This window comes from Sitodiplosis mosellana, unplaced genomic scaffold (assembly GCF_009176505.1).
Source record: "Sitodiplosis mosellana isolate CC-2019 unplaced genomic scaffold, AAFC_SMos_1.0 Smas_scaffold_6170, whole genome shotgun sequence".
Lineage (NCBI taxonomy): Eukaryota > Metazoa > Arthropoda > Insecta > Diptera > Cecidomyiidae > Sitodiplosis > Sitodiplosis mosellana.
In genome coordinates this window covers 3,771,874-3,785,677 of record NW_022601411.1, presented here as the reverse complement: position 1 = coordinate 3,785,677, position 13,804 = coordinate 3,771,874, and the positions used below count along the sequence as shown (strand labels likewise).

General features: G+C 34.7%; 4 protein-coding genes across 6 annotated transcripts in view; 2 read left to right on the top strand and 2 right to left on the bottom strand.

Annotated features, from left to right (window-relative positions):
• Positions 1-285: 285 nt before the first annotated feature.
• Positions 286-2,219, bottom strand: LOC129576036 (probable cytochrome P450 313a4). Its single transcript, XM_055460431.1, has one exon. The coding sequence runs from the start codon at positions 2,105-2,107 to the stop codon at positions 605-607; it is 1,503 nt and encodes a 500-aa protein (XP_055316406.1). The 5' UTR covers positions 2,108-2,219; the 3' UTR covers positions 286-604.
• A 1,356-nt stretch (positions 2,220-3,575) lies between these two features.
• Positions 3,576-8,348, bottom strand: LOC129576028 (aly/REF export factor 2). 2 transcript variants are annotated; one of them, XM_055460407.1, is made up of 4 exons: positions 7,875-8,348; positions 5,206-5,425; positions 4,468-4,662; positions 3,576-4,363 (listed from the first exon to the last, which is right to left on the bottom strand). In XM_055460407.1, the coding sequence occupies exons 1-4, from the start codon at positions 8,097-8,099 to the stop codon at positions 4,233-4,235; spliced, it is 771 nt and encodes a 256-aa protein (XP_055316382.1). In that variant the 5' UTR covers positions 8,100-8,348; the 3' UTR covers positions 3,576-4,232. The 2 variants fall into 2 exon arrangements, with proteins under 2 accessions (XP_055316382.1, XP_055316383.1); XM_055460408.1 differs by having other exon boundaries at positions 3,576-4,360; positions 7,875-8,278.
• Positions 8,349-8,350: 2 nt separating this feature from the next.
• Positions 8,351-10,806, top strand: LOC129576026 (tRNA (adenine(37)-N6)-methyltransferase). 2 transcript variants are annotated; one of them, XM_055460403.1, is made up of 7 exons: positions 8,351-8,812; positions 8,879-9,168; positions 9,250-9,382; positions 9,476-9,594; positions 9,675-9,728; positions 9,971-10,236; positions 10,323-10,806. In XM_055460403.1, exons 1-7 carry the CDS (start codon positions 8,742-8,744, stop codon positions 10,530-10,532), a joined length of 1,143 nt encoding a protein of 380 aa, XP_055316378.1. In that variant the 5' UTR covers positions 8,351-8,741; the 3' UTR covers positions 10,533-10,806. The 2 variants fall into 2 exon arrangements, with proteins under 2 accessions (XP_055316378.1, XP_055316379.1); XM_055460404.1 differs by having other exon boundaries at positions 8,485-8,812; positions 9,253-9,382.
• Positions 10,807-11,420: 614 nt separating this feature from the next.
• Positions 11,421-13,804, top strand: part of LOC129576027 (putative phosphatidate phosphatase) — a 31,773-nt gene continuing 29,389 nt past the window's right edge. The window contains exon 1 of the mRNA XM_055460406.1: positions 11,421-11,733. The gene's annotated coding sequence lies outside the window, so the exon portion shown is untranslated. The remainder of the gene's footprint in view (positions 11,734-13,804) is intronic.

Here is a 13,804-nt window from a genome sequence, read left to right as displayed (position 1 = left end):
TAATGTTTGTTAAGACCATTGAGCCTTGAGGAATAGTTCCTTTACTCAATTCAATATCAGCTTACGTGAGATGAACGGAACAGGCGAAAGCAATCACATAGATTCATTGATGACGCGTTCAGTTTAGTGCATACTTGACAAATGATTTTGAGTCACATAACTATCAGCCGTTTCGAAAATTGATCGTAGCTCCTCCAATACGGCTTCTTGATGCTTTTGATTGATGACCAACATGACAATGAAAAACCGAAAATTATTTTTTTTCGGGGAAAGAAACTGCTCTGAACTAGCTGCTTTACTCCGTCAATGACGACTATCAACGTACGCTAATAGCTTTTGATTTTATTCCGTGAATAGAAAAAGAACAAAAAGAATGTAGCAAATTTATTCAATTAAAACCCAATGAAAAAAGTACAAAACTGGCTTTCGTATCGAATAACCCAGTTATGAATAGCATGTCTATTGTTATTGTTCATTCATTTCAATTCGTCCACGTAATTATTATAGTATTTAGTTATAGTTTACAAATAACCTTTATTTACAACAACACAATTCTGAAGAGGAAAAAAGTTCAAAAAATGATTTAAAAATAAATGTCGCTTATCTACCAGTCTCGCCGTTCGACGCAAATCGGATTTTCATTGGCTATCTTCAATATAATGTTAACTTTTGTGCGAATATCCTCATATTTCAAATGGGTAGTGAATTTGTATCGACGCAACAAATGCGCTAACATTATTTTGGCCACGTACCATGCATACTTGATTCCAATGCAGTTTCTTGGTCCACCACTAAAAGCTAAAAACGTATAAGGGTGCATTTTTGAAAAGTTCTCCGGCAAAAAGTGCTCCGGATAAAAATCGTTCGCTTTGTCACCCCAATACTTTGGATCTTTGTGCATTTTTGCGATGTTAAGTAAGATGAATGAGTCTTTTGGAATTATCCCACCCTTAAACGGAAAGTCAGTGCTGGCTTTGCGTGCGATGAATGGGCCGACCGGGAAATGACGCAACGACTCCTTGATTACCATCTCCAAATAATTTAATTTAGACACATCCTCATACGTAACCGAACTATCAACATCGTCAAATACTTCATGCAATTCAGCAACCACTTTTTCTTGAAATTCCGGATAGATGGCCAGCATTATCAACGTACACGAAATTGTTGTAGTAGTTGTATCGGTGCCACCCACGAAAATCGTATCAATCTCCTCGATTAAATTTTGTTCGGTGAACGTTCCTTCACGATACATTAAGAAACACTTTTGGATCCATGTTAATGAATTTTCTGCTTTGGATTTTTCCAATATGTCATCACCTTTTTCTAATTTGTCTGCTAATTCAATTTCCTTCACCTCGCGTACGCTACGCAATACACGATATCCCTGCTCTAGTAAAACCAATTCTCGTTTGCAAGCCTTTGTTAAATTGTATACAAAGTCCCATTTATACCAGAAGCGTACGACTCTTGATTGAAATGAGCTCATGACTTCGATAAAAATGTCGTGCAGATCATCGCCGCGTTTCGTTTGCAATTCCCAATTCATACCCAGCCCAGTGTTCATAATCATATCGGTTAATGCTTTGAAAACTGGCCGATAAATGTCGAATGGAGTGCCGATGTGTTTTTCCAATTGTTGTACCAAAATCTTTGCTTTTCTATTAAATGTGGGAATAAAACTATTCATAATTTTTGTATTGAATGTTGGATTCAGAGCACGACGATGTTGTTTCCACAACTCCTTGCCGGATGAAAAGAGACCAGTTTCATTTCTCAGATGCGAGTATAAGTATGGTTTATCCAAACATTGGTCGGCGTTCAAAATTGTGTACATATCTTCGGGATCATCGATTCCAATGGCAATTGTTGGACCAAACCAAGCAGCAAACGGTTGTTCTTTTTCGTAGAATAGTTTCTCAATCGACTGCATTGATGCCTCATTGTCTTGTCCAATGAAACGGCCACCAATCCCAAAAATGGGAACCTCTTTGAGCTTTGAATATGCTCGTAATTTTGTGCAATTCAAATACCATTTTCTTATCTCAATCCATAGGCAAAAAGCCACTGTGATACCCAGCAAAAGAACCGACGTTAAAAAAATCATTTTTTTTTTAAATAAATAAAATGCACGCTTTGTTTTTTTTATTCTTGAGTAATTCTATACTGTTTAACTGACTACGGTCAAATTCAAACTGATGACAATTGCGTACTGAATCAAAGAAGAACAATTTACAGGTGCCTTCTGCTCACGATCGCTGCACTGGAGAAACGTTCACATTGAATTGCAAATGCAATATTATATTTATGTGGTAGAACAACTTTGAAATAAAAACAATTAAAAATGAGAATGAGAAAAAGCTAAACTACTTGACCGATCTGTGATTGTAAACAAAGACTCAATCGAATAATTAGGTAAACATTGCAGAAAATTATATTCGTAAATATTTGCGAATAATAGATAGGCAAAAAAGAAAACAGACATTGCCGATGCATTGCACACAAATATAATTAGTAGACAATAGTCTAGGGTTAAAACAACAATTACCCTTCTTCTGGCTTCTTTTAGAATAATTTTGTGTGATTTGGTTCAAGAACACATACGAATCATCGTACATTTATATTACCAAGACAAATCCCTGACACTTTAAAAGCATGTCATTTGCTACTTGATCAAGGTAGATTGAAATTGAACCAGAATTAGCTTCGCGAATGCAAATAAACAGAGCTGTGAATCTGTTGCCTGGCCAGCCGCTGTTGCTCAACAGCGGCTATTGGTTGCTTTGATTAAATATGCCACACACTACAAAACTCGCGCGTCAACTCATACAAAGCGAATGGTTGTGCATGTTCAATGTTCATGTCTGTCCATATTGGCGTGCAAGACTTGCAGGGTGTCGCATAGGCACGTAATCAAGAGCCGCTGTTGAACAGTAGTGGCGAGGCAGATAGCAATGTCAATGCTCTGCAAATAAATTGCTAATAAAATTAGCATATGGCTGTCTCAAATGTGTCACTGAAGATGGACTTGACACGTATATTATGAGTTTAAACTTGAATTAGAAGTTCTTTTTTCATAAAAACGAGTTAGATTATAATTTATGCATCCACCATATATAATTTAAAATGCAAATGAGGATATATTAAGGATTGATACTTGAAAAAAATATGTTATTGTTTTCATATTTCATTTACTTACCTTTTTTACCTGGACAAAGTCAATCTTGATGAGATTAAAAATAAAACAAATTCAAACACAATTTTATTTTTGTACCAGATCTGAGGTGATCTTTTTTTAATATTCAGTTGTATCCATGGTTTCATTTTAGTATCATTTTCGAAAGATTTCTTGTTTTTCAACATTTTGTGTTGTCTTACTTTATAACTACCCAAGGAGCAATTGTTACGCAAATACATCCATTACCAAGCGTATGTAAACGGTTGAATTTGGGCTCGCATTAGTGTGTAGTTTCAGTCATTTTTAACCTCAAAATTAGAAGAAATGAATTTGAAAATATACTCTTACCATTCAGTTCATTCTCTTTGGATCAATACATGAACAAAAACATGAACAATTTGAATCATTACATTATTATTTTATTACTTTATAACTACATTCATAAAATGAAATTGAATGAAACTGTGATGACATGAATTATTTGCTGCACTTTGAAAAAAAATCGAAGGGAACAATAAACAGATTTCATTGAAAAAAAATTGCCGGCTTTTCAAATTCGTAATCGCGAAAATTTCAAAAGACACTGTTTTTCAGTTTAACTTGTCAACTAATGAATGTAATAGCATGTTCTTGTAATAGCACATCTTTTTTTCTCATTATTGGTTGTATAATTCCTTGTCTTCGAAGGAAAAATTCAAAATGGCTCTAAGTTGTACACTATCCTTAAAGTAATTGGATTTTTCTATCCACAATTGTAGTAAACTGAAGTTTGGAGCAAATTTAGCTGTATTGTATTTAAACAAGAACATTCTAGGTGTCGGTTTATTGATAGTGTTGCTGGGTATGTTGTTAACAACGGCTAACCAACATATATGTTTGTTATTGTTGTTACTTCATTTGCTTTCAAAAAATTATCATAAATTTGATTTTATAATTAGTAAGTCTTATTGCCTAATATGAAGTTCTAAATGTAATTTTAGAGTTGTGTGATTTTTTTGAAGATTGCTGAATGCTTTATGTTCGTTCACGCCAAACATGTTTTTAATTCCCTAATTTACAGCTTCATATCGTTGACGTAAGCATCAAGCTCGGCATCCAGTTCTTCGGCTGAAACCGGCTTCGCGTTTGCACGATTGCCGCCACGTTTACCACCAACACCACCACCACCACCCTGTCGTGGGCCTGCTAATTTAAGAAAGAAAGATATAGTGAGTCATTGTCATTTTTATTTCAACATTTCGGGAAAAAAAATTTCACACTACCCAATCAGAATGAAATGAATTCCATACCTGGTTTTCGCTGTGGGCGACTTTGGTTGTTTCTGTTTTGACCGAATGTTGGGCGGGGAGTGCGAACTGCTGGTTGTGGTACTTCTGATGTTGCCAACTGAATATTCATTGGTCGGCCGTCGAGAGGAACACCATTGTATTGCTTCATTGCCTTTACGGCATCAGCACGTCGTTCAAACACAACATCAGCCGTTCCTAAATGAATCAAATCAAACGGTTTCTATTAAGACACTTGTTTTTTCTTTTAAATCATTCAAAACCGTATTCATTTCAGCTTTTGATAAAAAAAATATCTTTTTGTGAGACGTAAAACGAAGTATGTTTTTTTTCGAATTATAGGTTTGAAAATAAAGTGAAGTATATTTTTTATGCTGGTCCCATTTGCGTTGAAAGAAAAGTATTTGGATAAAGTTGTTCAAAAATAGGTCCTCTTATTTGCTGCAAAAAGTTTTCTTTTATCTCCTATCAGTTGCACGCAAAACGCGCACAAACAACGCCTTTTTGTCTTTCAAGAGGTAACCGTCTGCAGGAAACTCATAGAGCACCTCTATTTGAACAACTTTGCTCAAGTCACAAATTTGTTATTCGTTCCATATCTCACCAATTGATATATAATGGCAATTCGATTTTACAATACATGCATAAACTCTGTATTAGTTCTGTTTTGCAGAGCGCGTTTTGCCTATGATTTTTTTATATCATTAAAAATTTTGAATGATTATATATATATATGCTTACCTAGTGAACGTCCGGATCGATCATAGTGAACTGATGCACTTTTCAATGGTCCAAAATCAGCAAACAATTCATGAATATCAGTTTCGGAGACACCATAGTCCAAGTTCGAGACCAATAATTTGGCCGAACCGCTGTTGATCAATCCATTAACGGCACCGCGCAACAGTTGCTTTTTGCCACCCTCAAACATATCATGTTTCCATGCGCCGTTCACATCGCCCTAGAATTATTGGATTTGTGTTTTTTTGGAATTGTCATTTGATTGCTATTGGGGGTATTTAAATAATGTGTAGTTTCGAGTCGATATTCGAGATAAGTGTTGGATCCATTTCCACCGCCATACACACAGACACGCACAGCTCCAGTCCCACACTTAGATTTGGAGCAATGCAGGCACGATTACGGACATTCAGATGCGAATAATTCGCGTAGAGAAGTGTGTGAGAGTGAATGAATGCAGTTTGTTCGTCATGCTTTTATTTCTCATCAATAGAATTTCTTATTTGGCTTTAGTCGCGCGATCTGTGCGTGCTGATTCATCGTTGATGAGGTTATTGAGAGCTTGAGAACAAATTGCCAATATCGCCAACAATCCCGTCGAAATCACACCATCGGCTTTCGAATACTGGACTCTTCGGTTTGTCGGAAGATTCAATTCAGTTTAATTCAGTCGAACTCATTTAAAAATGTGTGAGATTAACAATGTTTCGAGAGAAATCTATTGAAACGAACGTAATAAAAATAAGCTTTAAATTAATCGGAAAAGCATGAAAACACCTGATTTAAGTGTGCACTTGGATGCTTTTTGCCCGCCGCACATAATGATGAATTGTATAACACCGACTTAACAACAGCTACACTATTCAAACGCGCATAATTTTGATCTTTCTCTTATGTGAATATTGATGAACGTGAGATATAAAAATATTAAACTTTATATTTTACTCATTTTCACTAGCTTTCTTCATTCAACAACTTTCTAAATAATTTTTTTTCTTCATTATTTCATTTTTCAGATTTTATAATTTCTCATTTTTTTATCATTTTTAACTTTCCATTTCTTTATGTTTTCAAACCCTTTTTAATAACTTTAAATGAATTAACTGAAACACATACACATGATCACAATTTCGAATTATTCGATGAGGATAGCGACGCCGTAATTTAACTCTCATCTGATTTTTTTCTATCTCCAGCAAACATCTGATTGTTGAGAACTGAACACGGAAATTTAATGTTCATTTCGCTTGCTAAGCGAAAGTAATGATTTTGTGTGTGTGTGTGTGTTTGTGTGGTTGTTATGATCTATTTCAACTGTTTATTGGATTTTTTTCATGCCATCACACAATATTCTTCAACTGGTTTCATTTTATTAGACTCTTTTTCTCTCCTTTTTCTTTTCCAGCTTCAAATTAAATCGGACGGAACAGTCTTTGAATTATCAGAATAGGTAGATGGGAATATTTCTTTCATTTTTTCTCTTTCTTTGTGATTTTCGCAAAAGAGATTTTTCTTTCTTCTTTACTTTGTGTGAACTTTAACGCCAAACTTCACACAACTTTCAGATGGCTTATTCCATTTTTTGTAACGATGAAACAAAAAAAAAATCATTATACACACAATCACAATAAGATAATCAGAGTCTTCATGATTCGCTTGTTTTTTTTTTGGTGAGCGAAACAAACAAACAAACAAAAATTATTCTCTATAAACTAATTTCTCTCAACTACGGCAACGACAATACAAATTGAAATAAAAAACCAAATTTCACTGGTAACGCAGTAAAAAAAAATCCGTTTCATATACATTTGCACGCTATATGGATATATTATTTATTTGTTTGTGATTTCTTCCTTTCTTTTAAATACGCGCACTGCAATAATTCAATAATGTCCGCCATTCGTATGTCGTCGACAAGAACAAAAAAGAACGAATTCATACTTTGATTTTAAAATTCCAAAAGAATATTTTGTTGACGTTTCAACGATGAATAAAGTCTTTTTTTCGTCTTGATGCTTTATCATTTCACTAAATCGAATAACTCAGTGTTCGTATTGTGATTATTCATTATATTTCGTCATAATTCGTAATCGAATGTGTTTGCAACGGCCGACATATTGGTTTTTCTTTGTCTGTCGGTACGTATATACGTACAACGTAGCAACAAGCCAACGAAATTTCAATTCTATTGAATAGCAGCCATTTTGTATTTCATTTTTGGTTGCACGCTTTGCTTTTATTTTTCGTGAGCATCAAATATTTTCTGATGTTGTCGCAAAATTTGTTGCTAGTTTCGCCTTCTTGAAAACACAATACACAACGAATGCAAATGAAAAATCGATTGATTTTGTATGACTATTTTTCATTTTTTTTTTTCGTGCAGAAACCTTCGTTAACGCACAATTGCGCCGAAATAGTTGCCAAACCATCGATCGCAGAAATCATTATTATGAACACAATTCTTATATATATAGATATATATATTGGTATTTCATCTGTGCGATATTTTGTGGAGTTGTTCGTTGTTTCGATCAATTTCTCGCGTGACTAATTAGCACATACATTCCACATTTAGATTTGGTCATCAGTGTGGGTCAGTTAGCAATGGTCATCATCTCATCTCATCAATTTCTCTTTGTCACGATTTCATCATCTCAACTCTTTCTTACCCTGGTAAATTTGCGGGTTGGTGCGCCACCAAATGAGCGTCCTTTTGGTTTACCAATTTGACGATTGGCCGTTCCACGGAATTTTTGCGGTGGCTTTCCACCAGCCTTGCGACGATTTCCACCGCCAGCTCCGTTCACTTGTTTCTTTGTTGTTCCACCGCGACGGAATCCAATTTTGTTGGTCTTGATGATGTCGTCCAAACTCATTTCAATTTTGTCAACCATTTTGTCGCACTTCTTTTTTTTCAATCTCTCTTTCACGGAAATTCAAACGATTTCAAATAAATTTACAACTTTTACTTTTTATTTGGCAAAGCTTAAAAGACGCAAATTTCAACACGACGCTTGACTAATAGACGGCTGCTACAAGAATGAATAATGTTTTCTCAATTTCAATATGTCTGCCTATGAATGCTGCAGACAGTGCCACTCGTTTCGCACTTTTGCTTTCATATTGTGCCGCTGGCGCTATTGTCACTGTCCGACACATCATTGAGCGTATCCATTTTAAATGATCTTAGAATTCATTTTTCTCTTGAATCCGTATTAGCCTATAATTTGAGAAAAAGAATGATAACCAAGCAAGAGAAATTGAAAAAAAACGATTTGATTTAAATTTTTGTATATTCAAAGTTCAAAAAGAATCTCTTCTATGTACGACTGAAATGTTTGCATTACTTGGTCTCATTTGGTTCTGTCAAATGCTTTTAAATCCATCGCTATGAAACTAAGAAATGTCAAACAAAATTGCAAACATTTGATTCGAAGGGAATAGCAAATGACAAATTTTGGATCTAATTGAGAACTTTGGGGAAAAAAATTGGTGAACAAAATAAACTTATTCGACGCACATAATTGAGTTATAAAATGACAGCGAATCTTGCACTTGAGTTGCAGAAACAATTATCGGTGGCTCGTAATGAAATCAAGAATTTGCGGTAACTGCTAAGAAAATCAAAATCAAATGGTCCTCCAAGTATTAATGAAAATTATTATTTTTCTAGAAAACAAATTCACTCGTTGTCATACATTCACCAAACGGATTTGAAAATCATAAAAAATTTGTTGACCGACTTTAAATGTAATGGGTGTAAGGAACAACAAAGAGATAGCTCATCAGCAACTCGGTCGATTGAATCGGAACCAAGCGATAAAGACCAAAACTCAATTACTTTTAAACCAATTGGTGTAATTCGAACGGATTTCCCGGAGAAACGGGCAGTTCCAAGACAACCCAGTGTTTGCTCCAAGCTATCGGGATACATCGAACTCAACAAAGACGTTTTCAATAATCGTGAGCATCAAATATTTTCTGATGTTGTCGCAAGATTTGTTGCTTGTTTCATTCATTTCAATTCGTTTTTATTCTGAGCAGCAGAACACTCACTCGAACGACTGTGTGAATTTTCACATTTGTGGATTATTTACCATTTTCACAAGAATGATTCACATACCAAGGCAAAAGTAGCTCCACCTCGACTGGCTGGAGAAAGAGTTGGCATTTTTAGGTATGTTTGCTCACTTGAGTATGTAAATTAAAAATATATGTATATTTCAAGTACTTTTTTTAAATTTCAACCACCCATTTCTTTGTCACTCAGTACTCGCTCACCGCATCGACCATGCCCCATAGGAATGTCACTGGTTGAAATAGACAAGATTGTAAATAGCCAAATCCACTTTCTAGGTACTGATATGTGCGATGGAACTCCTGTTTTGGGTAAAGTCGGTCAACATTCAATAAAACAATTTAAGATCTGAAACCAAATGAACCTAACGATAATAGGTCTCCAATTTTAGATCTGAAACCTTATATCCCACGATACGATAGCCCCATTCGAAATCGATTAACAGGTATTGTACAAATAATCAATACGTGCAACTTTAAATAAAAAGGCCATAGTAAACGAAAACATTCAGATTCAAATGCACCATTTTTTAGAAACGCTATAGAAGAAAAACTCTATTTTTCCCATTAACTTATCATTTCCAACGAAATACCACCAATAAATTTTATTCGATTTATCAACAATAATTTAGAAGAAAACAAGCATTTGAAGAGAAATAAAATCATTTTTCAAACGTCTATTTTACAGAAAATCATTCAGTGTCAACGGAAGATGAGAATCAAGGATTTGATGCACGCGAAGAGCCTGACGGTGAGGAGACAATATCACGCGATGTACAGCCGCAGCTTTTGCAATTAAGCCCATCACCGAGCACCGTTCCAGCAGCTACCTCCGAAACGGTCAAAGTACCAAATTGGATTTTAGCTGATACTACAATGGAGGTAGTGTTCAATGACAGAGCCACTCAACAAATCAACGAGCTAAACATATCCAACGAGTTTCAAATTAATCGAGTGAGTATTTCTGCAAAAAACAGAAAATTGAGTAGATTAAATAAAGCTACCATCTAATCAATCTTATCCATTTATCACAATTCTAGGAGAATGTAGTAGAGGTATTGAAAAATGATCCGCGGTCGGTCTATCTTAAAACTCGATATGGGTCCCAGATCTTTACATTTCAGTTACTAGGTGAAGTAACAGTAACCTGTAAATTCAACGATGATTCAGGTGTGGTGACCGTACTTCAGATTCGTAAATCAGAGAATTTATCGAGCGAAACATCACAAAATGATGCAAACGCCAACTAAGCAAAATTGATTCGTACGAACGGACTCACTCTACACCAACAATTTTTGATGTGTACAATTAGTTGCTATATTTGTGTGATACAATTTCTATAAAATGCTTTTGTGTTAAAACATGTAAGCCAAAACAATAACCAAAACTAGTTTTGTTTTTTTTTCCTTTTTTCAATGCATAATGTCTGGTCCTATTGAAAATTTTGCAACAAAGTCAATTAATGCGGTAATAAATGTATTTTTTTAAAAATAAATCATTCCGAACTTGGAATTGGGAGACAAATACAGTTCGTTACGATCATTTCAATCTGTCAAGAGTAAAATGTTGGATGTAAAGAGTGCCGCCGACGAAAAAGGAATTGCAGAAAATGTGTTTCTATTTTCATTTGGTCAATGCAATATTGAATGTCGTTTTCGGCTATACAATTTTTCGTCTGAAATGGGTTTTATTATTGTTTAAATGGTCGCACAGCTACTTTGCGAATGAGAACTGATTTAATCGAATTTAAGTACAATGAATCCTAAGCAAACAACAACGTCGAAAAAGGGAGAAAACTTTAAAAAAACAGAAAAGGTACAGCGTATCGCCTTTTACTAAAAAGTCGAAGCAAGTGATACTTCGAAACTCCTCTTGGCTTCGATTCATTAACCTATGGCTATTATATGAATATTGACTTCTGAAAATCCTATATGATTTGGCGTATCTGAATCAAATTAAGCTAAACAAAAACGCTTCTCATTTTTATTGCGAAAAAGTCCAAGCGCACATGTACACGGTATGATACTGTAAATATATATGATCCACTGTACACACTGCACAACCAAAATGAATACACATAACCAGCTAAGCGCTGTGCAAAGCAGCATTAAATACGCTCCGATGCGAATGCTTGCGGAGTAGTGCGTGTGTGCGGTGGCACACTGATATATACACACAATTCCCAGTAGAACAGAATAAGTGCTTAGAGTGAAGACAGAAAAATGTCAAAGTCAAGCACTACGGGTTTAGTTGATGTATTGTCGTTAATGTGAGCGGTTGCGCAGCGCACAGTTATCTGCATCGTAGTACAACACTTCTTACACATTGGATAAATCATACGTATTTTCAATTCCAAAACAAACAGTGTTCAAAATATTCGATAGCAGTTTTCTGGAGGTTTTTCATTTTATGTTGCTGTATTGCATGCAAATAATTTCTTCAAGGAAAAAGGTACCATTTGGCATTTTCTGACAATTTATTTCATGCAAAATAAAATGTATCTATCGAATTGGGATTTTATCGTGATTGAAAGCCGCAAAATTCAATTGAACAAACAAAGCGCGCGTTTCAATAAACTATTAAAATTATCACGTGTCAATAACAATTATAAATTTAGTTGGGTTTTTTTCACATCGCATGTTCATGTCTTAAAATCAATATTCGATTCAATGTCAATTGATTTGTACACGGATTTTTGGATCACTGAAGGAAAAAAAATACCCGGATCGATGGAGTTCGATATTTATTTTTATGATGTAGTTACCAAGTGAATTAACAGTGAATTGTGTATATGTGTGAATGTTTATGAAAGCTGATAGTGACATTCCGTTGTGGTTGGAATGAATAACATAGCGAATATTGACATTAATCAGTTGGACCAATGTGTTATTGTTTTATTCGCCTAGCATACAGGTAGAATGTTATCATATTGGAGCGCCGTGTCCATTGAATTAGTGAACAATTTCTTCAAATGCGTCCAATCACAGAAACGTCAAACCGATCAATATTCATTTTTTCATTGGTTTGTTCTATGTAAACAAACAATTGACTTTCTTCGAAAATAAACGTGCAAAACACAATTATCCATTTGGTTTATTCTCCGATTCGATGTGAAACAACATTTCTAGTCGAAAAATCATATTCAATTCTGTTTTTTATGAGAAAAAACTAATTATTTGTGCTTGTCTTTTTTCATAGTAATTTCACTGGAAATTTCCGTTGAATGTGAATAAAGGTGTGTTGATGAAAATTCAAATAAAATTCAACCAAAACAGGACAAAAAAATGGTTCATGTGACATGGCCTTGTATGGGCCTTGCATAGCTCATGGGTCATAAGGAATTTCTCTTGCAACATTCTATTGATACGATAATACATGATCTAGTGTCATTTAGTATCTTCGTCACGGCCGTTTGTTCATTTTCTACTTCTCTTACCGCATACTATTCCTCGTCCTATATCCTTATCTTTCTCTCTCTCTCTCTCACTTTTTATCGTTCATATAAACATACGACAACGAAACTTAGGAAATTTGTTCTGCAAATGTTCAAGTTTTTTTTTAACTTAGTAAGGAAAAGGAGCAGCCGTTTCATCATTTCGCATGTTGCCTTTCTTCAAAATCTCTTTGTGCGGCACTCCCAACATGTGGTATCAAATCAAATGACAACGGAGAAAAAATATACACAAAATACACACACAACAATTATAACTTGTTTAAAATGTATCTTCGCATTTTTTTGCTGCGATCAATGCAAAAATGCATCTCCTGTGTAGTAGAAGATCATGTTTCTTTATGTCTCTGATTGAGTGCACTCGAAATATATCAAATTATGAATGATCACACAACGTGTGTGTCTCAAGTCGGCCAGACGATTAGAATGCTTTGCTTCGACGTCTCTTTGAAAGGTTTCCATGTTGTTACTATGGTTCGTACTTTTTGTCAAACATTTTCCTTAAGACGAATGACATTTTACAATTTTTTCTTTTATTTGCTTCATGTCTTGACGAATGCATGAAAGTGATCATAAAATTATTTATTTACAAATATTCACCAAAGAAATACGATTGAAAGGCAATATTAATGGGCTTTTCGTTTGCGCTTCAGCAAATAATGGTCGAAACTTTGATTACGTTTGCAATCTGTGCATGTGATGAATATAATTTATTATTGCGCTATATACACAATGTAATGTGGTTTCATTGAATTATCTTTTCATACAGATAACAAAATGCACTTAAATTGCTATATTGACACCTTTTTTTTTCAAATAAAATTCACAATCTTTCCCGATCAAACGACGTAGAAAAGAGGCACAAACATTTCTGAAAAAGTTTTTTTGTTTTCGCTGGTTTTTTTCAAACATGCGTTATTAATAGGGAAACGCAATTTCCATTAAAAATTAGAGCACAACGGAAAAGTTCAAATGGAATAAATCGGAGAACAAAAAACATATGTAACAGAATGTTAGTGAATTTTGGGTCAGTCCGCTTTTTGTTGTCGTTAGTCACCCTCCTCATAAATT